Raw genomic sequence first — 24,765 nt, 5'->3', positions numbered from 1 at the left:
AGTGAAGCCATGTTGGCTGTCACCAATCACCTCCTTGTTTTCTATGTGCCCTAGCATACTTTCCAGGATGAGCTGTTCTATGATATTGCCAGGCACAGAGGTGAGACTGACTGGCACCCAGTTTACCTTGGTAAACTGGAAGATACTGTTGTCTGGTACACTCAGGCTCAAGCTTCCTGTTTGTTTTATGCAACCAGCAGCACATCCACATTTTATATAAAACAACCAGAAAGTATTACTACTCCACTACAGTTCTTCCCACCCCAAGCAGAAAAGGACAACCTTTCCTGCTACAACCAGTCATTAATACTTTTAAGTATTAAGAAAAAGCCAAAGGAAAACTCTAAAAGCTGACTTGCTACAGCAGATAACTTTTTTCTTGGCCTGAATACAAAGGACCAAAGCTAGTTTTAAATTTGATCTAGCCCAGCTGCTACAAATCTCCTATTCTGCATTGCAATCTCTATGTCACTCCCCATACTGCTGATACCAAACTGGTAAAAGCTGCACCATAATCCGATCAAATTACCACACAGAGCAGTAAGTGTTGGAAAGGCAGACCCAGCTACTACAGCCAGAGAAAAAATGACTGATCAGCTGGACTGGGAATGAACATCACTGCCTACAGGAAACTAGATGTCCTGGAGCCAAAACTCTGCTCTTTCATAAGTTTAAGGCAGGAAAAAACACCTATTAGGAGCATGTGCCACCACAGGAGTCTAAAAATCAACAACTGGGTACACTCTGCAAAGGCAATTCATGCCCAATGAGTCTTTGCACTTCCCAAGATAGCTCTTCATCCCACGAGAGGAGTCGTCAGAAGCAGTTTTTGCCAACACACCTTTTGTAATATGGGCATATGCAAAGAATAGGCTCTACTCACACAAGTCCAGATCTCAGGATCACTCTTCCTTCATCGTCTATTTCTCATATATTTTGGGCATCAAAACTAATTTAATTCATTTTTATTATCAATTACAGCTTCATGGTAAAGAGCTCTTCAGAAATTAAACTGCTAGACAAATGCGTATATTACTGATCCTCATGTACCCCCCAGCATCCCAAAACTCACCAGCTAACAGCAGCTGCTTGGAAACCCTTTACAAGTCACTTTTTTCTTCCCCAGATGGTGAAGTCTTTTCTTCCCCTGTGCATTAAATACTCAAAAAACACACTTACCAAATTATCATATCAACCCATAACCATGCATGATAATTATTTCTTAAACTGGGATTTCTTCAACTGAATTTCAACCAAAATAAACATGGTATAGGGAACAAATGTATGCTTACAGTGAACAACCATTCATCAGCTTAAGTAACTCTAATGGATGCCACTTTAAACTAAGCCTGCACCATCTGTTCTACCCCTCAATTAGTGAAGCCAAAAAAATTTATTCAATACACAGTTTAAGAAAGCTAATTTATGTATGTAAGTTCTATTTCTCTTCAGCTCAGTGAAGCATGCTCTTGTGATGCTTGATATTCAGACACAATGATAATGGAAGGCTGCTTTCGCTAACACTGAGTTTTGTCAAGGGAAATAAAATTTCCCTGCAATATTTCACTATATAAAAAACTTCTCTGTAACATCTCACCACAAATTTTATTTTAAAGAGTGTGATGTCTCTGTAAGTAACAAAATCAACTAAAAGCTAAACAAATAAAATCTGAAGTCCTGCGCACATGAACACAAACGAAGCTTGGGACACAGCCCTGCATAGTGCTCACCCTGCCAGACTGGGTCTACCAGCACAGCCGTCACAAGTGGAAGTGTCTTCAGCCCTGGGGTCTGTTAACTATGTCAGTTCCAGACTCCCCTTTCATAGGCAAAGCCCAGTCCTGTGAGCTGCTGGGCACAGTGCCTCATACAGATCAAGCTGCACGAGGGCAAAGGGATCATCCCATGCAAGAGTGAGATACTCTCCTTGGCAAGCATAGCCTGTGCAGTGAGAGTAGTACAGCGCCAAAAAATCACTACTTGCCACAGTGCGGGGAAAAAAACACAGAAAGTTTCATCCAGTTCCATGCTGCAAAGCCCTAACCAGTTTCACGTCAAACTGGCCTCTCCTACCACTCTGCAATGAGAAGACATTGAGCAGAACCTCTCTTCAATTTGATGGACCCTGACCTGCTTGAAGGCTCTGTCACCACCAAATCTCTAAGCTGAGTTTACTCTTGGGTGTTGCTAGTAAAAAACAAACCAGCAATACCAAGGGCTACTTCCACTGTAAACCTCAACTTCAACAGAACAGACCACACATCTAAGGGAAGAAAAAGGATGCTCATCCCCACTGCTAGATGGGGGCGATGATACCATACTCACCTGTTGTGGAAAAGCAGGCAAGAGGTGACTGTCAAACACTCTCACTTCACCTCTAGGAATATTAGGCTGGTAGAAAACTATTTTAAGATCCTGAACATATTTCCTTAAGTTATACCTCAAGATGAAACATCAATGGCACATCATAGTCTGGGTACTGAGAAAGGCACATCAGCCACAGATGAGTCAGGAGATCCTGCGTACTTAACAGCAGTATTACTAAATATTGTCACAAGCAGCTCAAAGTGAGATTGTTCACCAAGGAATTATTGATTATTTCGGCTCTCTCCCCTTGCTATAAGATTGTGAAGCTGAGAAGACATGCTGAAGTCCAACACTGGCACATTGTTTTGCTTCATGTCTTGAGACAGAGAGCTCAGTTCAGGCCTTAGTTATTGTTCACTGATTCAAAGCTCTGCAAAATAACTTTCTCTTTTTTGCTTAGCAGTGGAAGAAATAGAGTCAAACAGAACCACCATTCTGACGCAGCACAGACCAAGCAAGCAAAGCACATGAAGAAACAGAACATAGGCAGGATTCCTCTCTGGTCTGCAGCATCCTGCAATACCTTCCCCAGCCCAACCTCACTAGTATACCCCACAGCTCCTAGTGCCTATGGAAACACTGGCTGTCTGCTCTAAGTAGCTGAGCTCCAGAAAGGAGTAAGAGCTCTCAAAGAGCATTCATCTTTTCACTCCGCGCCATTTTTCTGTCTTCTACCTACCTGTAATTACTGATGAGAAAATTCAGGCCAGGCAATGACTGTTGGGTGCAGTTCAAGTGCACTCCTGGCAAGCACAGATAGGCAAATGACCTTACACTGGACCTCAGTGCCTTGCTTCATATAACAACCCTCGTGTTTCCTTGACCTGAAAAGCACCCTGAGCTATCCAAGTGCCTTCTGCACCTAAGGCAGCTGCCTGTTACGAAGCAGGGATCACTGACAAGGTCACAAGGCCATTTGTTAGAAGGGTTTCAGCATGCTGAGTGCTAACAGAAGTGTGTTAGGTCTGTTTCACACATGATGTTTTTACAGACTTGGACAGCACCAAGGAAAGAGAAGCATCTCTTCCCCCTCCCTCACTGCTTTTTTGCTGCATCACTTGAAAGAGAAGATTGCATTGTCTCCAGTCCCTGTGCTGAGGTCAAGGACTTCACAGAATAGTGTCAGGTTAAAATAGAAACAATGTACAAAAAAACCCACCAAGGCCTAAAAATGTCAATGATGGTCATGACTTACATAGCTCAGACTTGTATGCCAATGTGGGAGAAAGCTTGAGCACTCCCTGTAAAGGCATAGTAATTTCATCATCAGTTGAGACTCCTTTTAATCCAAACTGACCTGGATTGCCTCAGAGATGTCACTTCTTTTTGGTTCACTGATGTTTCCTCAGTGATAACATATAAACACAAGTGTTTAGTTAGGAGAGTCTTAGATAGACAGGAGCCATAAATCAACTGGATGCTCCCCCAAGATAACAGGTCTGTTATCCAAACCCAGTCTAATTCTGAGAGCACACACTTTATCACTGAAGTGTTAGGAAATTTCAGATCATGCAGATGATCTCAATCTTTGTCTTAAGCTAATACTTTTTCAAATTAAGAGTGAGGTTAGCAGAGAAACAGACTGCAAATATAATGACTTCTTCAACCGTGGCCAAACAACTGCAGTTTAGGTCTCTGGATGGCTATTCTAGGAGAGTGGTGCTCGGCCTTTTGCTCTCAAGGTTGTTACCCTAATCCATGAACTGGATCAGATGACACCAGCTACCCTGTTCTCCCTCACACCACAGAACTGAGCTTCTGAACACCCACCCCACAAGCAATCAAGAAAAAAAGGCAACAATAATGCAGACACTAAAAAAAAAAGAAAGATTGGAATATCATGATGCACTAAGCCTTGGCTGGATACTGAAGCAGATGTCAGTACATCGCTAACCTCTAGACAGTAAGCTTGTCCCACTCAAAAATTTCACATCCTCTATTATTCTCATTCACTAAGAAAACATCCTCCAGACATCCGAGACATGTCTCTGTTATGCTTACTAGAACTTATTGAACACAGCAAACACTATCTATAGAACAGGCACATTAATGAACAGCCAGCTCAGCAGCATGAGTTCTAGAACAGTCACTGCAGTACAGAAGTGACACCAGTTTGTTACTAGAGAATGAATACCACAGAGAACATTTTAAGTTCAACAGACAAAAGACTGGGAAGGAGGGGTGGAGGAGAGAGAGAACAAACATGTGATGCTGGAAGTGCAAAGTACTGTATAGAACTATGATCCACATCACTTTGTAAAAATCCATGCAAATGGCACATTTCGTAACAATTTCAAGTTTACTGTGCTTGGGATACCTTTCCATGGAGAATCACAAAAGTCTGTAGGAGAAAGCCAGTTATCAAGAAAAGGGGGAATAAGAACATGCAATTCTCTCAGAAACTTATATGTATACCACTTTTTCATGACAACAAACTAAGATTTCATGTACTCCACCAGAATGGATCCTCTATTGGCTTTGGTGGGTTTTTTATTTTCTTGTTTGTTTGTTTGCTTTTTCTTTTGTTCCTACATGCCAAACAGCTTCTACCACAGCTGCTTGTTAACAAAAAATGAAGAGCAAAAACATGCAGCTGTGCAGAACACATTGACCAATACACTGCAACCTCACAACCATATCTCAATCAAAATTTCTGTTAAAAACAGTATAAATTAATCTGAGTATGCTGAGCTCCAGAGCACTTGTAACCTGTGTGGCTAGTCTCACCTCCACTTCTACAGGAAAGAAGTCCAGTACCATTCTCAATTATCTTCAGGCCTGGCTCTGTAGGAACTTGAACTTCTCAGATTTTTCTGGACTTACCAAAAAGGACCAAAATCTCCTATTACATTCCATACAACAGCTTAAGTACCCTATTAGACTTGTCAGAATGCCTCGTGGAAGGACCAGGACCAGAGTTTTCCAAGCCACGGCTAAAAACCGCACCCTACTCCCACAGTACATGGGAGTGGTAGGACCTCCTCACTAAGAGCTGTAGGGAGATGAAACAATGTGACAGGGATAACAAGGAAGGGAAGTTTTATGTCCTACCAACTCATTGCAACACCATCAAATTCAACAGAACATACATACATACACACTACCCTTCCTGAGCTAACACAGTAGATCAATTGTACTTAAGTAGCCCACAGAAATAGAAAAAAAAAGTCTAGCAACATTTAATGACAGTGAAAATTACTGCTGTTTAGATATGCTTTCTGCAGTTTTACAAACTTTTTTTAATATGTCAGGAAATCATCAACATTCCTAAATACTGGGATGATCAAAGCATGTCACCAGCTAACAAGTTACACAAAAAAAACAGGCTATCAGAAAGTATGAACACCAAATGTAAATCTATTTATTAAAACCCCATTTACTGAATTCTTACTGACTTGAGTCCTCAATATCGTATTGGCTATCAGCTACCAAGAAATGGGACAAGAATGGTTGATTCAGCATAATTATCAGTTTACAGAACAGCATATTAAAAGTCTACTATACAACTTCCAATTAGATCAAGTAGCACTTGACACAAACTTCTGACTGTAGTTACATTCCATCTGATAGGTCTTACCTTATAATTGCTGGAATTTACCCAAGAAGTGGCCAGTCCATCAACCATTTTATCCAGCATAGTCTGATCATGTTCAAGATCAGCTGACTTCTGTTTATCTGAGAAGTAATCTATCAATTCCTGGCCAACTTGAAGTCTCTTTCCAACATCCTTCTGCAGCACCTGCGCTAAGCAGTACTCCATACTGGGCTCCATAGTGTCTTAGAAATACAGCACCAGCAAAAAAGCTAGAGGGCAGTAGGTCCAAAAAATCCCTCTATAAATGTATGCAGGAGGTCGCCTCTTTGTTCTATGAAGGTTACTGAGGGTCTGAGTTTCAAAGATGTAATTCTGAGAATGGCAACAATGCACCATGTGTGTGTGAACAGCAGCTGGCAGGATATTAAAAGTCCAGTTTAAATAACCAGTAAGAGACGAAGCAACGAGCAGTGCTGTACTGTTGAGTCTGCAATAATTCCCAATTCAGCAGTCCATCCTGAAAGAAATGAAAAAGAACAGTATTATAGGTTAAATTAAGACTGAAGCAAAAAAAGATCGAAAGCATGTCACAAAATAGGTTATTCATATGCATCTGAGAAGCTACGATAAGCTGGATAAGAGCAGCATTGTTCTATTTTAAGGAATCAGACAAGGTAGGTCAGGACAAAACCTTTGGTTATTCTTTACAACAGCAGTTACCCATCAGTTCCTTAGAAGTTTTAGTGACAGACAGTAAATCTGGGGTTTAAGTAACAGCTGAATAGTAATCAGTATTATTGCAACTACCACTGTCACCATCCACCCACAAAGGTGTAGACAAAATCCTTCAGCAGGTCACCAGGAAAATACACCTGCTTTAAGAAGTGAAAGCAGGAAGAGGTCTGGATCCTGTTTTGACTGTTGGCCTTCAGCAGTCAATGCCATCAGCTGGCCAGCAAGATAGAGCACTAACACCGGGCTCCAGGAATGTAAAATGCGCAGTTTTCAAAAACTCAGTGCTCAAGCTGTTTCCAGGCTGAATTCTGTTACATCCCAACTACACATGCCCAGGAAACGGCACTGGCACAGACTAAATGCAGTTCAACCAACAGTGCCCATGGTGTCCTGAGAACCAAGGCCATACACGAGAAAGGCCAGGCCAAACTTTGCTGCCACTCAGAGTCACAGCATCACCTCTGAAGTAAGCTTTTGGCTTATGTGTAATGGCTCTATGTCTGGAGCCTGGTTATGTTCCTCAACCCTACAAACTCTCCTGTCCAAGAACTTCATTCAGGACCCAGCTGCAGCTTTTTTATTTTTTGTTCCTCCATCTGCAGCCAAATTAATCCCTCCAGGCAGCCAGGGAACAGACCCTAGGCCTGTCCTCCATCCTCCCACAGACCAGGGCTCCTGGCATCACCATACTGCTTCCTGAAGCGCTCCCTCATCACATGTTAGCTCTTTTAGGAGGGAGCGACAAAAAAATCCAGAGTGTCTTTTTGTTTCCTGTCTAATAATACCCAAAGTTAGAAATTTGCTCTACTTTTTCCGCCAGCATGAGGAAAGCAGGTCAAGCTCAGAGCAAGGGAAGAGGCTGTGGAGCAGACACCTGGTTCAATAAACAACTGGAAGGAAGCTGGAAGCACAAGTTCACTAATTGGAAGCAGCAGGGCAGCAAATCTAAATACCTTCTGTTTGAGCAAATAAGGCCCTCACAAAAGTCTTAATAAAACAAAGTGGATTTGACAGCAGATGAGATGCACACAAGAACCCTAGACTGGAAACAAAAGCACACCTTGCACAGCAGACTACTTTGGTTCATTATCTCACCTCCATCCTCCCTGGACAGACTTACAATCTGCCACATCTTACCAACACCAACCACAGCATCTAGATGCAGCATAGAGGCTTGTGGTCTTGAACTTCCCTAACCCTACACTAGCTGCACTGCTTATTCATCAGGCAGGAGGAGTCACCAGAAAGCAGGTCTGTCCATTCCAGGCAGACAGTTCAAATCCCTGCTGGTTGACAGTGAACAAAATTAGTTCTGTACATCCAGGGACTCACCTCAGTCAAAAGCCTGGCAAACCCTACCATCAGCCAGAGGGGATTGTTTCGGCCTGTGGACTGAACTCTCTCCTCACCAGCAAAACCTCACCACCCAGAGCAGCAAGGGATGCCATCCAGAGGGACCTTGACAGGCTTAAGAGGTAGGCCCATGCAAACCTCATAAAAGTTCAGTAAGGCCAAGTGCAAAGTCCTGCACATGGGTCAAGGCAATCCCATGCACAAATACAGGCTGGGCAATGAGTGGATTGAAAACAGCCCTGCGGAGGAGAACTTGGGGGTGTTACTGGATGGAAAACTGACTGTGAGCCAGCAATGTGCACTTACAGCCCAGAGAGCCAACTGTGTCCTGGGCTGCATCAAGAGAAGGGTGGCCAGCAAGTCGAGCGAAGGGATTCTCCCCCTCTACTCTGCTCTCATGAGACCCACCCTGCAGTGCTGTGTCCAGCTCTGGGGCCCCCAAAATAAGAAGGGCACGGATCCACTTGAGCAGGTCCAGAGGAGGCTACAAAGATAATCAGGGGCTGGAGGACAGGCTGGGAGAGTTGGGTATGTTCAGCCTGGAGAAGACTATGGGGAAACCTTACAGCAGCCTTCCAGTACTTAAAGGGGGCTTACAGGAAAGATGGGGAGGGACTTTTTACAAGGTCACATAGTGATAGGACAAGGGGTAACAGTTTTAAACTGAAAGAGGGTAGATTTAGATTAGATAAGGAAGAAATTCTTTACCGTGATGGTGGTGAAACACTGGCACAGGTTGCCCGAAAGTTGTAGATGCCCCCTGCCTGGCAGTGTTCAAGGCCAGGTCGGACCACCCCAACTGATACTCTTAGAACAACACCTTTTTTCTTTCTAAAAGAGGGACATTGCTTCCAAGCTAGAGAAAAGCCATGCCTTTTCTTATTGCTGAAGCTACAGTATCTCACTTGTTTCAGTTTAGCACCCACTCTGAAAGAAGTGTTCTGAGCTTTCCCATCCTCAACCACAATGGTACATGGCATGGCTCCAAATACCCATGGCAGCACCAGCAAAAAATCAGGGCCTCTACAAGCCATGATAAAAGTGCAGCATAAATTTTCCTCTGAGTCTCCCTGTCTGAATCTCTGAATATTGGACCCTGCCCTGCCCTCTAGCATGGGCTGGTCTTGCTCCTTGCTGCAAGCACTCCAGTTATGCCAGACAGTATCACACACAGAAGTCTCTAAGCATCTAACAGAGGGGTCTTCACACAGTAAGGCAGCATTTCACTGGATACCTTGCTAGCAGAGCTGCTGGAGAAGGGGCAGCAAATTAATATTGAGCAGCTACCATGTTCTAGCTGAAACCTTTAAATTTAGCTGTGTGGTTTGCTTCTGAACTCCAGAAGCTGCACACATGTTCAAAGGGGACTCTCCTGTTAAACTGGATAGAACATGGTGAAGAAAGTCCCCAAATTGCTTTTAAAATGGAAATGTGGAACTTGCTTAAACTTGAAAATTCAGATTACAGGAGGGTGTGAATGACTGTTAATTAGCACAGAATAGCTATTTTTTATTAACTTCACACATAGACAAGTCCCAACACATGCAAGAAACCATTAGTTGCCCTTACTGCCATGAGAAAGGAACATTCAAAGTTTCTAGTCTTTCTTCTATGTGGTTTTCATTTAAGGGTTTGTAAGTCTCTGCCTACAAGCACAGAAACAATCTTTTAAGCAAACTAACATAAACAAATTTCTCTCCAAGTTCCTCATTTTTTAAACATGTGAAGGAAGGCATAGGATAAAAATTATAGTGCACTATAGAAGAACAAATTAGTCAGTCTTGAGGAACGTAGTCTAAAGAAGACCCACTACACATTATGGCACCACCACCAAACACACATGGGGAGAAGAGCCAGAAATATCTTTGAATCCTGAGGAAAACAGCAGTAGTAAGCCAAGAGGGAAGACTCAAGCTGGCTTGCATCTACTAGCCAACAGGTGTTTCAGTTACACATTTTTTAACTTAAAATAAAAGCTCTTCCACACATGTTAGGAAATCTGTTGACTCCCCTTCTTCCTCACAGGAGGAAGTGGAAAAAATACCACCTGAGAAAACCAAGACCCAATCTGACAAAAAAATGAACCTCACAGACAATGACACATATGGCTGCTATATCCCATCAAGTTTTAAGTCAGCCGGGCAGATGCTCCCCACACAACAAGCTTTGGAAAACAAAGCCACAGTCTCAGCCCCAGTGGTCCACTTCTGTTTCTGTAGAATTTAAATGCATAGTTTTCAGGCAGGCAATGTTACAAGATACAAACAATTTAGGAATAGGATTCTGAATACAACCTCTTCCCACAGAAGCACAATCATGCAGAAGTCAAAACTAACAACTCAGTGGCACTGCTCTTGTGTTTGGAGCTCCTGCAAGTTTTGAGAAGGGTGAATATAGGCTCCAAAGCAAGGGTTTTCTCCAGTTCTCCAACTAGGCTTGCGGTTTGTACTCAGGGAGACAGGCTAGGTTATGTCTGAAATAATGTCAACATGTAGACAAGATAATCCAAGAGAAAAAACTATTCTGCCCACCACTACTCTGTCACTGCAAAAATAAAGTTCCCTCTTTCACCAATAAACCATCAAAACTATGTGCTTAGTCAAAATCTCTGCCCATAAAACCTAAATTTTCCATGAAGTGCTATCCAGCAGAATGCCACAAGAAAAATTTAAGTTTAATGCCAGATTGAAGCTCAAAATGATGAATTTAAAGGAGAAAGCTGACGAAGACGAATAGCCCAAAGTTACTACCACCATTAACACCATAAAAGATGGTACAATTCACAGCAACACAACTGGCTCAGCAGGTAAAATAAGTCAATCCAAATCATAAGGAAATACTTGTTACCTAAGATACTGTGGCAACATTAAACTGGGTACATAAACCACTGAACTTTTTTCAGTGCTTAGGAGAACACCACTGACCCCAGACTAAGTGAAACTGCATTATTTGCAATTCCCAAGTAAGACTATCTTAGAATAACTTTACAGGCAATTATAAATCATCTTCCTCTTGCAATGAGGAAGGAAACATGAAGCCTATAAAAAATGCAATACTACTCTCATGGGGGCTTGTCTGGACTTGGGAGCTCTTCCAATATAGTTTGACTTTAAAAGTTATACCCGTCTCTTCTGCTCTAGTCATCAGGCTGAGTTACCATCTTTGCCAGGTTTCACCATCATCTCCATTTGCCAATAAACCAGTGCAGTTCGCAACCTCCCCTTGTCAACTGTTCTAACACAGCTAATTCGAGACACAAGCCTGCAAAGACAAAATATTGCTGCCACTCATGATCACTGTAGGCAAGAGCCAGTGCCATTCACTAACCAGGCCTCCCTAGTTCCCTTCCTGAAGGTATCTCTGTACCTACTTCCAGCCAGTAAGCTTAACTTGTAAACATGACAACACTTCTTTGGTGTCTTTTTTTTTTTTTTTTGATATGTGGTTAATGTTAGCCCAGCAGTTGTAGAAATAACACAGCAACATACTTGTAACAACAAGCCTCCTCCTTCACAGGTCTCAGGACCTACCTGCATACAAACTTAAGTTTAAAATTAGATCAAGGTACATTAGAGAGACATTTCCTTGAACCTTGACTTTCCACAACAAAGAACTCCTTCAGGAGATCTCCACCGTAGTGAAATGCAGCAATTTTTCAAGTATAAAAGCTACCAGGCATCAAATCTGCAGTAGTTCACTGCTCCTGGAAGGTGGGCAGTGTAAATAACTACTGGGTTTGCCAGCGAAGCGCCCTTGGGCAAGAAGTTCAGTGCAATCAGAACAGCTCCTAGAAATCACATACTGCAAAGACTAAACAGAGATCTCATCAGCAAGGCAGTGTAAAGTGCAGGTCTGCACGAAGGGTGGAAACTCTCAGCCCTCTGTCCACTCATTCTCCTCTATTTTTGCTTCAAGGCATACAGCTATCCCCTGCCCAGAGGGGATTTGGTATCAGGCCTTTACAAAGTATGACACTCACTAAGCACTCAATCAAGCCTACTCTTCCCTGGATGTGCAAGTAGCAGCGGACAAAGCAGCTGTACTGACAGTCTCTAAGCTCAAAGTATTCTTAGTTGTTCAAACCCTCTGAGAGAATAAGGTGGCAAGTAAAATATCAAGTGTCCTACTTGAAGAAGCAAGCAATCTTTTTCTGAAGCCAAAGGCAGTTTGCAGGAGACACCCATCCAGCAACTGACAGATGGGCTCTCCCTTTTACTCACCTGTCTCCATAAGTAGGCAATAATATTTCTTTAGTGCCCAGAAATACTGCACAATCCCTGTAATTGTTTTAAATCAGTAATTATCGTTTCCTTGTTGTTGAGCCTCTCCCTAATCCGAAGATGGTACCTTGGATTTCCAGCCCGACCACTCATGCGTTTCTAATTAGCTGACTGGATGGCTCAGTGCTTATCTCAATGTATTAATGGCTCCTTCCACACCCCTTATACAGTAACTTTAACTGTCCTCACACAGAGCACCTCTAGTACTCTCCCATACAGCCTTTGCTGATAAACAAAGCACTTCCCCTGTGGATACAGCTTCCTTAGGTCTTCAGGGGTGGGTTTCTTCCCCCTCCCACAGCACCGGCCACTTCAAAGAAGCATTTGTAGAACTGGTACTGCTGCAGGCAGTTCACCCTCAGAGGAACTACCTCTGGATGAAGGCTTGCTAGAAATCTGCTAAATATTAGCTGTTCTTCAAACTTACTTGGAGTCTACTAAGGGGTTCATGTTTAAAGTACAGACAGTAACCAATCTACACCAGGACACAACTTTGCTGCCAAGAGGAAAACTGAGGCAAATTTCTACAATGAAGATGACTGAAAGATTTCCAGGGCTTAAGCTAACTAAGGCCCTCTAGCCCCAACACTATCCTTCTAGGACAGATGCTAGTTGTGAAAGCTGCATTACCCTATCCTGGGTAAGATGAGAGATAAGCTTCAGATAACAGGAATTCTTATGCCTCCACTAAAGGTTTGCATTGCTGTCTCTGTAACTGAACACCTCATAAAGAGCTACCGATTTCAGCAAGGCATCAATCTTGCAAAAATCTCCACAGTAATGAAGTTGCAGCAAATCCAGACGACTTGCAGGTCACCTCAATGTGACCCCAATACCCTACACTAATGGAACCACTTTGCAGAGTGAGAGTAACCCTTCAAGAGTAGGGTAGAAAATTAGATGAGTATTAACATCCTTTGTTTTCCTAATACAACTCCTCTCTGAAATTAGTTTGGTTTTAACTTTGTCTGAGACCAAGGACAAGTCTAGAATGAGCTTTCAGGGTCTCCTTCCTTGTTAACAGTTTGAGCACTGAGATGCAGATCAAAATCCTATAATGTTAGGAGCTGCTCTGTGTGACTCCCTCTTGTAAGCATCTCAGTTCATGGTTCCAAGGTATCACACTACAAGCAATTTATTAGGGGCCTACTGGACCACAGGAAGGGAGAAAACCACCCTATCCTCATGACACTTTACTCTGTGAATAGTACCAAAGTTGTGGGTTTGTGTGTACAAAAATAGCTGTTCTCTCCCTCATGCTGGAGATCTAGCCTTACCTTAGGGCATGCAGACTCCAGCTCTCACACCTGTGGGACCCCAGCCAATAATCCATACAGCACTGGCTCTCTCTGACTTCCAGCTTTGCTCTGCAGTGTCAGAGCCAAGGGTGCACAAGGTCCCCTGAGGGGCTGTGGTGATGCATCCCAGAATGGAGGTGGCGTCCAGCCCCCTTCTTACTGCAACTATGAGTGCAGGATAAAACTTTCCAGAGTCCCATCCTAACCCTCTCCTCCACAATCCAGCAGCAATATTGGAGATCATCTGGAAAAACGTGGGAAGAAAAGGAAGAGAATTTGACCTGTAGCTTCATGTGGGTAAAATGCTTAGCGAGGTTTGGAAGTAGAACACTACCGAGTCTCAGAGCTGGGTAGCCCATCACTTGCCAGACTGGTAGCAGGACTAGTGGCCTCACAGAATACATTTGAATCTTGTAATCCCTATCTTTATTGCAGTAGATGAAGCCCCTTATGCTAAGATCGTTAATTTAGCCAGTTCTGAAGATGGAAAACATCTCTTATGTACATCAGTTGAAGAAAAATATAGGGGAATACCAATAACCTCCAGTTTTACAGGGTGGAAATTCAGCGCCTTTCCCAGTGCCACTGCAAAACAAACCTCCAGTGGCAGTGGGAGATGAGGGCAAGATAATACCTTGGAGAAAAAAAAAAAAAAAAAAAAACAAACCACAACCACCACAAACATACCACCTTAAAGAGACTGGTGGGTTTAATATAAATTCTACACTCAACAAATCCTCCAGGACCTTGTTATCCCCTACTGATGTATAACGGGGTAGTGACACGTAAGTTTTTGCATACAAGTCCAATCCAGAGCTATCCTGGAAGGAAGTCCTTAAGAGACAAGTGCTAGTAGTAAAATAATAAATTAGAATGGAAAAATAATACACAAGATCATACCTTGGGTACAAGCCCTCAAGGGACACTGAGTGTTTCGTAAGTGCCTTTCAGTAATATTTCTTCCCTCTGCACCCTACATCATTTTCTCAAAACATACACATGTATTTTAGACAATCTTTACTCACACATCACAGGCATTTTGCTAAGAAAGGAAAAAAAAACAGAAACAAACCACTCCATGCAGTCTAACCTCAAGTAAGTTCACTTGCAGAAGAACCTCAGGCTGGTAAGCAGATACCACAGCCACAGACAAAAGCACCTCCAATTCTAAGACAATGACTTACATGCATACTTGTGACAAGAAGTCATGCCAAGATGCTGCTGATATGGAAACCAAGTCAACAGTTTGGGGGAAAATTTATTTTCTTGGTCTCTCTTCAGGCTTCATAGCTAATGTCCATCTCCATTCAGAATCCCCAAGATTCTGAACACAGATTTGTCTGCACGACAAAATGAGGCTCTTTGACTACCCCTGTTCTTCAGGGCTGCCAGCCCTCATGGAAACTGTTGGCCAAAGACAGAAGAACTCTCAGCAGCAGCTGGATTTCAACTACTGTCAGGAGCTAGCAAAACCAGCACCTAGGACCAGTTCAGCTCCAGGGAGGTGAAAGAGTTCTCCTCTAGGTTCACACACAAACAGGTTCTATTCAGCCTAGCATTTGCAACTGCATGGAAATGGATGGCCAAAGAAATCCCCCAGCATAGGCAGCAAGGGACTGCAGAAAGCCAACACTACCCTTAAGATTTATAAAACAGTGGCTGGAGGGAGCATAGAACAAGGAGCAGAAAGGGTTTTGTTTGACAATACCAAGTGGCAGTTAAGTGACTGCTGGGCTAAGAAATCACCTGCAACGTAACAGGCAGAGACGCATACCTGCAATTCCTCCCTTCCCCTCAACATCCCTTTGAAACACAGGTCAGAATCTGACTGCATTTTGATCAGATCTTTGTCTCAGCAAAACATCGTGGGTTCAATTTGGCTTTCCGAAATATCCTGCAATCTAAAGCACTTGCAAGCAAAGTGTAAAGAAAGGGCCCCAGCTTAAACATAAAGCACGAAAACACTGCACCTGGGACTGGCCTGGTTAGGCTATTATTTTTTTGCTGCCGGGGGAAACAAATTAAAGATTTTTTTAATCTGCCCACTCACTTCCAATAAGCTAACGATGATAACAATTTTCTAACAAATAATTTTGTTGCTCCTATTTGGTGTACTGTTTCTAGATGCAGAATGGATATCTCTCTCCTTGCAGAGCCAAACATGCAGAGATTTTGACTAAGTGACAGAACAGGAAGCCAGACTAACCATGAATTGAGATCAAACTTCTTGAAGAGTATCTGCAGCCTCTCAGACCACAAAACCCATTTGTTGCCTATAACTTCAACAGTTACAACTCCATCCAGTTCATCTGGGTTCTGGTTTTGGTTTGGGGGTTTTTGTGAAAGAGTGCTAGTGGTGTCCAAGAGAGGAGAAAGTGATCTCCCATGTTTATGGCAGAGCCAGACACCAGTGCAGTGCAGAATGCCAAGGAGCTTGAGTGTGTTTAGCTTTTCAGTATCCTGCTGGGCAAAGCTCCTAACTAGCTCACACCAATCTTTCAGACATATTTGAGGACTGATAACAGGATGTTCCAATGGATATCCAAAACACTGAATGAGCTCTAAAGAAACACATAATGCAAAACACTGTATAGGTTGGTGAAAATAAAGAAACTGACCAAAGAGCAGCATGAAGTGCACACCATTAAACAGCGGGGTAAAGCTAAGGCTCAAGACTGCCACAAACATCAGCCCTTCATCAAGGAAATGAGCAAACCCCTTTCCTCACAGTCAGGCTGCTTACAATTTACTGAAGTCACAGTTTGAAGAAGTTAATAGACAAGAACAGTGTGTTTTACTTCTCGGCTGAGAGACCTTTATATATTTGGTGGTATTTTTTTTAATGCACTGGCAAGGACTGCTCAAAGGTGTGCTGGCCATGTCAGAATCCAGGAGGAAGCTTCAATTACAGCTGCCAGGTGAGGAGGCTTTAACAGCAGCAAGAACAATCCAGAGGCATGCCAACAAGATTTTCAGTCCTAGCCTGGGCAAGGCCTGAGCTAACGAGAGATTCAGGGTGACACATGAGCCTGATCCAAAGTCATCTGAGGCCAGAAGTATACCTGTAATGGCAGTCCACAAGCTTCAAAGCCACTTTACTCTCACAAAAAATCTGCATGTATGTTGAAATGGGAAGGTACATGCAAGAGAAGTCATTACTTTACCCACCTGAGCATTTCAAGTCCAGCCTCTTTCACACTACTTATATCACAGCATTATCTGCCCCTAACACAAAGCTTGTTGAGGGCAAAATCTATCTCCTCATGTTTTAAATCATTACAGAAGTGACCAGAATTGCTGTCAGCTCTCATCCCCTAACAACCAACAGCCCTGACCAAATTGACTGATAGACAGGGAAGGATTTACTAAGACATGGGAGAAACAGATAAATCATTTCAGTTTGAGTTTTGCTGTTTAAATACCTGGTTTTCATAATACTTAAATTGCAGCTCAGATTTAAGATTCCTACATAACTTCAAAGATGACTGGAGGACTAGCTCATTTGATCACAGATGCTCTCTGCAATTGTCCCTCTTAGGGAACATCGCATGAACTAGAGAAGCATTTCCATCTCACAAGCATGCTGCTGCCTCACTTTTTTAGGACTGTACGTTATCAGCCAAGTGAAGCAAGGCCAAAGTGTTTAACTTTGTGGCATTTTTCTTCTTGAAACAGAAACTTTTGAAGCCAGCTGACCAATTCCAAGGACTTCACAGGAACGTTGCAGGCATCAGTTTGATTAGAAAAAAAAAAAATCCATGTATGTTGACAGCAATTTTTTAAAAGAATTCAACAAGTGTGACCATGAAATACAGAAAAGATCACCCATGCAGACACAGATAGTCGTTATTCTGTCCCTCTCGTAACTTCCAGGCTTCAGTCCCACTGACAGGGTTCAACAGAGAAAACAAGCAAAAGCTGGACTTTGCCAAGCTCAGGACTGCAGCACAAAGGCTTGTTCCACACAGCAAGCTACGCTGCCATAAGGAAGACCCCGAATATGGAAGTACTGTAGTTCCATCCTGCACTTGGTGTAGCCCTTCACTCTAGCGAAAGCTCACCACTACTGGAAGTTCTCAAACATATCCAGCTGCAGTCCCCTCTCCAGTTGCAAACCTCTTCTAAATCCAGTTCAGAATCCCACACAGAAGCAAACACACGCACTTCTAATGCCTTTGCAAGATCTTGTTTGAGAACAAGATTAGTAAATCTAAATGGCAGATTTGTGTCATCAGGTATCAAGCGACGATACTTTGGTTTGTCTTTAACAGCACCCAGGTGGCATAAAGAGGAGCACGGGACAGAGATGCAACTGCTCAAAAGATGCAGAGAAACAGTCTGTGCTACTCAGTAGCAAAATGGACTCCAACATATCCGCCCTAAAGACACAAGCACCAGCATGGAGACTACATCTCTGCCCTACCAACACCGGCTGGACACATGCTGCTTTGCTTAACTCTTGCCTCCTTTTCTAAACACTAACTTATGAAACAAGTCTGCAGGGGTCAGAGATCTACTGCTCAGAATCCTCACACCTGGGAAGTCTGCTCTACTCCACCACAGGCTTCCCATACAACCTTCAGTTTGTCACCCTGCCTCAGTTTCCCACCTCTTTCTCAGGCAGTGGGCAGCTTTTCCTTTCCTCACAGCTGGAGACACATACACTGAAAATACCTTAAACATAGCCATGTATAAAGACACTGACAAACAACTACATGTTATTTACTCAGATCCAGCATCTCTCAGAAGCATTTAAGCAGGATTTGCCTAATGGTCAATTCACCTCTGCATACAGACACAACCTTCCACTCCTCCCCCAGCCCGCATTACAAATTTTGACAGAAATCAATGAAGTAAAGCTCGACACGTGCACAAAAGGGCCAAGAGCTGAACCCACCCAAACCACGAGATGGTTTTAAAAACACAGCAGCCTCGAGACGTTATCATAAGCCCTCACTGCTGAGTGAGCGCAACACGGCAGCACTTCGCCGCCGCCGCCTCCCCCCGCCCCCCCCCCCCCGCACCGAGTAAGCGTCGGTACTAACGGAAAGCTTCGCAGGAGGCCCCCGTCCTACCCTGACGGCGCTAGGTCCCCGCTCCCGAGCCCCGCGGAGCGGGGAGGCCGAGGGGCGCCTCCGCGCCAGCCGTTAGGCCCCACCAGCCCCCGCACCCCCCGGCTCCCGCGGCGGCCGTTACGCCGCTGGATCGCCCTCCTCCTCCTCCTCCCCACACCCCATCTCCTCCACCAAACCGCACCGCTGGGCGACCCGGGGGACAGCGCTCCCGCCCGGTGCTGCGGGCGGGACAGCCCCGCTGCCCGCCCCGCCCCGCTCCCCTCACGGCCGCGCTCCCCACCGTCACCACACAAAGCCCCCCCGCCCCTCCCCTCCCCGGGCCGCGCTTTCTCCCTGTCCCCGCCGCCCTCCCCGCCCGGCGCGGTGCCGGCGCAGGCGTTACCCGTCCGAGCGCGGCGGGAGGCGGCGGCGGGGGCCGGGCCGGGCGGCGCTCAGTGCCGGCGGCGGCGCCCGCTGCGCTGCATGGCTGCGCCCGCCCCGCGGCCCCGGGAAGAATGGGAGACAGCGCGCATGCGCCGCCCGCAGCCCCTCCGCGCCGGCGCGGCGCCGCCCCGCGCCTCTAGAAAGCTCCCGGGCCAGCAGCGCGCATGCGCGCGAGGGGGTGGGCGGGCGCGTACACACCCACCCGGCCCTCCAGCATGCACCATAGAGCGTGAGGCGCGGGCTAGAGAAAACGCATCTCTCTATGGTAGGTGAGGGGGGGAAGCGCCCCCCGCCCCCAAGCGCGGCGGCGGTGAGGTCAGCGTGAGCACTGCGCATGCGTACAGGCGACCCCGTCCCGCCGCGGCCGTTAGAGGCGGGCTCGGTCGCCATGGCGACCGTTGGGCTGTGAGGCGGCCGGCGGGCGGGTTGCGGCCGCGTCCCGGCTGATTTACCTCCGCAGCAGCGCTGCGGGGCACACCGTGTGAGCAGCTTCAGTGCTCTGAGAGGATTCCCGACGCTGGGCAAGGAGAGCTGAGGGGCCAAGGTGCGGAACGAGGCCTGAACCAGCGTGTCAGCGCACAGCCCCGCCTTTTAGTGATCCCCTAATGAGGGAAACTGTGCTTTGCGCAGTCTTAGTTAAAAAGCTGCACTTAATAACAAATAATTAGTTCACCAAACGGCATGAGTTGCAGCACTGCTACGATACAACCGAGGTGAAAACTCGCTGTGCATAGATTCTTTACCAAGCGTTTGACCAAAGTATTCCCTAGGCTTCTGACTGCTTCTCTCATGTTGGTTGTAGGGAACTTTCATTTCGCCTCAGACACCCCCAGTTGTTCTCATCCTCTGCTCTGCAGAAAGTGGTTGACCTCCATAAGGTGGTGTAACGTTGCGGTTTCCGATAGGTACGTAGTCTGAGCCATTAGAACAGTTCATATCAAAGAACTATGTGGAAGAAATTTTTTTTTTAAGTCATAAGTTCTTGAAATAATAATGGTCTTCATGGCTCACGATTTTGGCACAGGAATGGCTTTTGGCAAGCCCCCTCCAAATAATACTAAATGATTTCTTTTCCACCACCAGGTTTCAGAGCAATACGTAACTGCTGCTTTGCGTGAAGGAATCGGCACAGGTCGAGTGTACAAAGTGGAACAGGCTGCACAGCTGCCAAGAGAAAGTTGGGGGTTTTGGGATGCTTAAAAGGATGCCAGCCCGGTGTAAACTGAAAGCAGGTGATCATAAACCAGTTTTAGAAATTACCATGCTTCTCACCCCCCAGGCAGTAGCTAATCTCCCAAGAGCCCTAACTGGCTAAGCACTACCCAGGGCAGAGACACAACAGCTCTAGTTCATGGCTGTGGCTCTCCAGTCCCCACATTAGTACCCATGTGCACTCAGAGGAGGGACAGCCCCCGTACTCTCCCTCCCCAGATGGGCAGTTCTGCAACCAGGACTCCAGCCGTTTGTCTCTGCAGTCTCCTAACAGCAGCTGATGACAAAGTAAGATTGTCAGTACATTAATAAAGCACTGACCTTCCTGCTTCAGCTGAAACTGTTAGAACTACAGGCAAAGTTTTCTTGGAGACTCTAAATAGTTCTCTCTCTGCTACCTAAAATACCATCACATTCCATTTTGAGTAAGAAAATTAGATAAAAATTGATGAAGTAAGTTTTAAGTTAGCTGATAAGCAATTTTTCATTTAGCTTCAGCAAGAATCAATAATTTTGTATCACATATTTGCTGTGAATTCATTCTCTTCAGTGTTACAATAAAGAGGTATTTACCTTGGAAATTTCTCAATACTGCCTTCTGGTATAATTGGGTGTTTGGCCTTTTTTTCATAGATTCTTTCCTCTTGCAATTTTAGGATCACTGCTGGGCAGCCTAAAGCTTTATAAAGAAATGCTGGGAGATGCAGTTGGCTTAGTTTTTGAGTACTTTTTCTTCCCCTCATAGATAAAACTTGCACAGAAAATATAATTTTTATTTTCCCTTGTTGCAAAGCTTCAGGTGACAACTGTGCAAAACTTAGAAGCTTCCTCACTGTAAAATTAACAGTGTGTGGACAGTCTTGCTCTATGTGTTTTCTTCACATTTTTATTATAAGACAGGTAGAGTCTCTGCACAGAAATAATTTTCTCTGCCATTTAGTCAGCTCTAATGTTTTAATTTTTTTCTGTTATTACATGACCATTTCCATGGCTCCCTGCAGAGACTTTTAGAATAGTTTATGCCTGTATTTTTAAGATAACTAAATTGTTCCATGAGCAGCAGCACTCATGATGCCTGGTTTCCTACAGATCTGTGCTCTTTGCCCCTCTAATCCGCCCTGCTCCCTCGGCAGCCCTGCCTTCCTCTGTGTGTCCTGTGACAGTCCCCTTGGAGACACTGGCAGTCCGAGGTGCGGTTAGTCCAGGGCTGTACACATGCAGATCGACTGACAGGCTGCTGCCTGAGGAACCACACTATGCCCCAGCTCCCTCCCACCTTTCCCTGAGGCTGGCAATTACTATTTCTCTTCTCCAGTTCTCATGAAACTTGAGATTCTTTCCTCCTCCCTAAAATACTGAAAAGGAAAAAGGAGGGGGCTAGCCGGACAGCTAAATAGCAGGAGACAGACAGACTGATCACATAAGCCTCATTTTCATTAGGAAGAGTCGACTGAAATGCATTGTGACCTGCAGGTTTTCTTCAAACTTTTTAAAAGTAGGCAGTGAAGGCACTGTTCTGATTCTTGCCCTTTAGGTTTCTTAAAATTAATCACTACTGCCTACAGTATTGCACTATATCACACACTATATTGCATACTTCATCCTGTTTTCTCTAATAGAACACGGTTCTTTTGTGGTCTTTTTTTTCTTTTTAGACTTCTTTTAGAGTCTCACAGCATCTCAGTATTGTTTAATTCTGCACAGAGGAGGCTCTTGATTCTACTACAGAGTCCACCAGCTTTCACAGGAACAACAATCTGCATTACCTCTAGCACCATCTATGACAGACCTGTGTGGCCACTGCCTGTGACAGTTCTCAATGGAAACCCACCACTAAGGCACATCAGGATACCCTGAGGGCAACCAGATCTAAGTTTCCAGATGGAATCCAATCTGCACGGATACCTCAGCTTCTCTAGTGTTACTGTTAGGTACCAACCGTGCTACTTCTAACCAGTCCTCTGGGATTCATCCAGGGGTCCAGAAAGGACTCTCAAAATGAAGGAAACAGGAGGAGCTGCTACCATCACAAGTGAGTGCTTCACAAGAACTTCACTACCAGTGGTTTAGCAGCAGGCATTTGGCATTACCCTTATAAATAACATACCTAAATAAAGGTACTTCTTACTATGCTCTCATTTCAGAAAGATCTGCGTTTACTTACCTATCTCACACGTGTATCTCTAGCACAGGCAGGACTAGTGCAGCAGAAAGGCAGGAACATCTGTCTCCCGAGAGGATACTGTTCCCAGGGAAGCAGCACGTCTCCCTCTAATCAGTCCACTTGCAAAGTACACCGTTCCCTGCTTGTTGGGAAAGGTCTGGTTCATCACGAGTAGGAGGTGTGCGCCTGTACACGTGCAAAACAAAGCAGAGTGCATCTGCAAGATGCAACAGGAGATCAGCTTATGGTCATCTGCAGTGGGGGCACAGAAAACTGTAAGGAAAGGCAAAATAAAGCCAGAAAGCTTTTTTGAAATAACAGAATGCATGGATAGTCTAGCTTTCATTTACCAGCACTGCTCTTTCAAACAAAGACACATCAATAAAACAGAACTAGTGGGAAGCAGAGGGAGGGACTGGGAGGGAGAGAGGCTCTGTTTCAGTGGAAACACTGACTGCACCCTAGTACCTGCTCTTCCCCTGTCCTTCCCTTTTGCACAATGTCTGCTCAGGACTCTGATGGCCGAGTGCTCCAAGGAGAAATGTATTCACTGATGAATGGCAGCATGATGATTTAGTTGCTCATGACAGCAGAGGTAGCAGCATCAAAGCCTGGCTGTCCCTGGGCTGCTTCCCTAGAGTCAAGCACACTGCCATACAGAATTAGAAAGCCGCATTTCCTCTATGCGGGGCCCCAACTTGACTACTTGCATGGCTAAGGGGGAGAACAACTTCCCTTGTCGCAGTGTAACACTGCACCTCTCCCTTTGCCATCTCCTGGCACTTACATCTCCTGCACACGTCACCTGAGCAGACTTGCACAGTGCTAAGGAGAAGGCTGGATTGCTGCCGGCACAAAGATAAATAACATGGGCCAACACGAGGTGAAGCCCAAGTACCCAGCTTCTGAGTGCTGTCGAGTCACACAGGGAGCCCGTGCCAGAGCGTGAACTCACTACTCACTTCTACCCTCACTTACCTGTGAAACAGGGAACGAACTCCTTGTCCATAGTGCGCAAGAACAAACACTTGAATAGGGGAAAGCACTAACTAACTTCAGATCAACATTAGATTTAATAATTCCTCATTCTTTCCTTTGCACATGGCAGTTGTCACAGCCCCAGATTCGAGCACTTTCAGCTCAGACAATATGCTCCTGCACTGCTATCTTTAATTGGCACTTTCCTGCCAAGCCTCAGCATTTTGCATCGGGCTTTTTCCACGTAAGAGCTGTCACAAACAAAGCAGCCCGCTGACCCACTTAACTCCCACGTGAAGGCACATGAAGCTTCGCTTCGGTCACCAAACAGAAAAGAAAATGCAAAAGCAGAAGGTTTTAATTAAAGGGAAGTGAGCAAATGGCTTCAAGGCTCATCATGTGCACATGGGCAAATCTGCGTGTGTTCACTCCTTGCAGAAATTTGGCCACCCAGGGAGAAACACCACCAAGCAAGTAATCCTCATGCAGTGTGAATTTGGTTTGATTCAAGATTTCCCCTTGGCATGAAGGTCCTGTGAGCCATGCAACATCCCCACAGGCCTCTTCCTCTGACCTGGAGTGCCTGCCTCCGGGGAGGCAGTTCATTCTCCCTGGTCAAAACATCAAGGAAGGTACCAATTAGTGTTAATTGTGGCATTCTTTGTTTTGTGACAAAAGGCTGCACTGAAACCCCGCCCCCCCCCCCCCCCCCCCGGAAACTGAACACGGGCTACTGGCAAGAGCTCTCCAACCTTTCTGACCCAAGCTAGATTTAATGCAGTAGCCCAGAAGATCTCTAACCTTAAAAAGGCACAGGCATTAGGTCTTGTATTTGCATCAGAGACCATATCTTTCCTGGCTGCCCCCAGGTCTCTGGGAAGAGACATTTACAGGTCAAGCTATCAGGAGTTCCATTTCTGTCTTGTGCTTAAATTTACATTAAAAAACATTTCAGTCCCATTTCCTCTTCCCTCATAATTCCCCATTTACACTCTTTCAAATGGATTTACCTCTTCCTGTGCTTGTTTTCTATAGTCATCTGCTGTTATTTTATATAATTATCTGTATTGTTTTATCCTTTTTCCAAACACTTAGAATTATGCTCACTTTTTTTTTTATTATACTTGCATATCATATATGCACATACCTTAGCAGCATGAATTCTTTTAATCTTTGAAAAACGTTTCCTTTTTATCCTCACCCAAATATTAAGCCAAGTGGAAAGTGACACATCAAGGTTAGGAATGCAGTCTGCTCCTGACAAGAAAAAAATGCTGAGCTTTGCAAGACAGGCTAAGTGGATTAAGATCCTTTTTAAAGATTAGGTCACCCTTCACCCCAAATG

General features: G+C 44.8%; 1 protein-coding gene across 22 annotated transcripts in view; it reads right to left on the bottom strand.

The window, feature by feature from the left end:
- CLASP1 (cytoplasmic linker associated protein 1) overlaps positions 1 to 24,082 on the bottom strand; it is a 193,501-nt gene extending 169,419 nt beyond the window's left edge. For 16 of the 22 annotated variants that reach the window (XM_042784372.1, XM_033003527.2, XM_033003530.2 and 13 more), the window contains exon 1: positions 5,945 to 6,419. In XM_042784372.1, coding sequence (XP_042640306.1) covers positions 5,945 to 6,139 — 195 coding nt within the window. In that variant the 5' untranslated portion in view covers positions 6,140 to 6,419. Of the gene's footprint in view, positions 1 to 5,944; positions 6,420 to 6,774; positions 6,869 to 19,025; positions 19,113 to 22,442; positions 22,718 to 23,420 lie in introns of those variants that run through there. The other 6 variants (XM_042784364.1, XM_042784366.1, XM_042784367.1 and 3 more) reach the window with 4 other exon arrangements.
- Between the last annotated feature and the right edge of the window lie 683 nt (positions 24,083 to 24,765).

This window comes from Tyto alba, unplaced genomic scaffold (genome assembly GCF_018691265.1).
Source record: "Tyto alba isolate M040663 unplaced genomic scaffold, T.alba_DEE_v4.0 Super-Scaffold_7, whole genome shotgun sequence".
Taxonomy (NCBI): Eukaryota; Metazoa; Chordata; class Aves; order Strigiformes; family Tytonidae; genus Tyto; species Tyto alba.
Note: the sequence above shows the minus strand (reverse complement) of the source record. Positions and strands in the feature narration are given on the sequence as shown.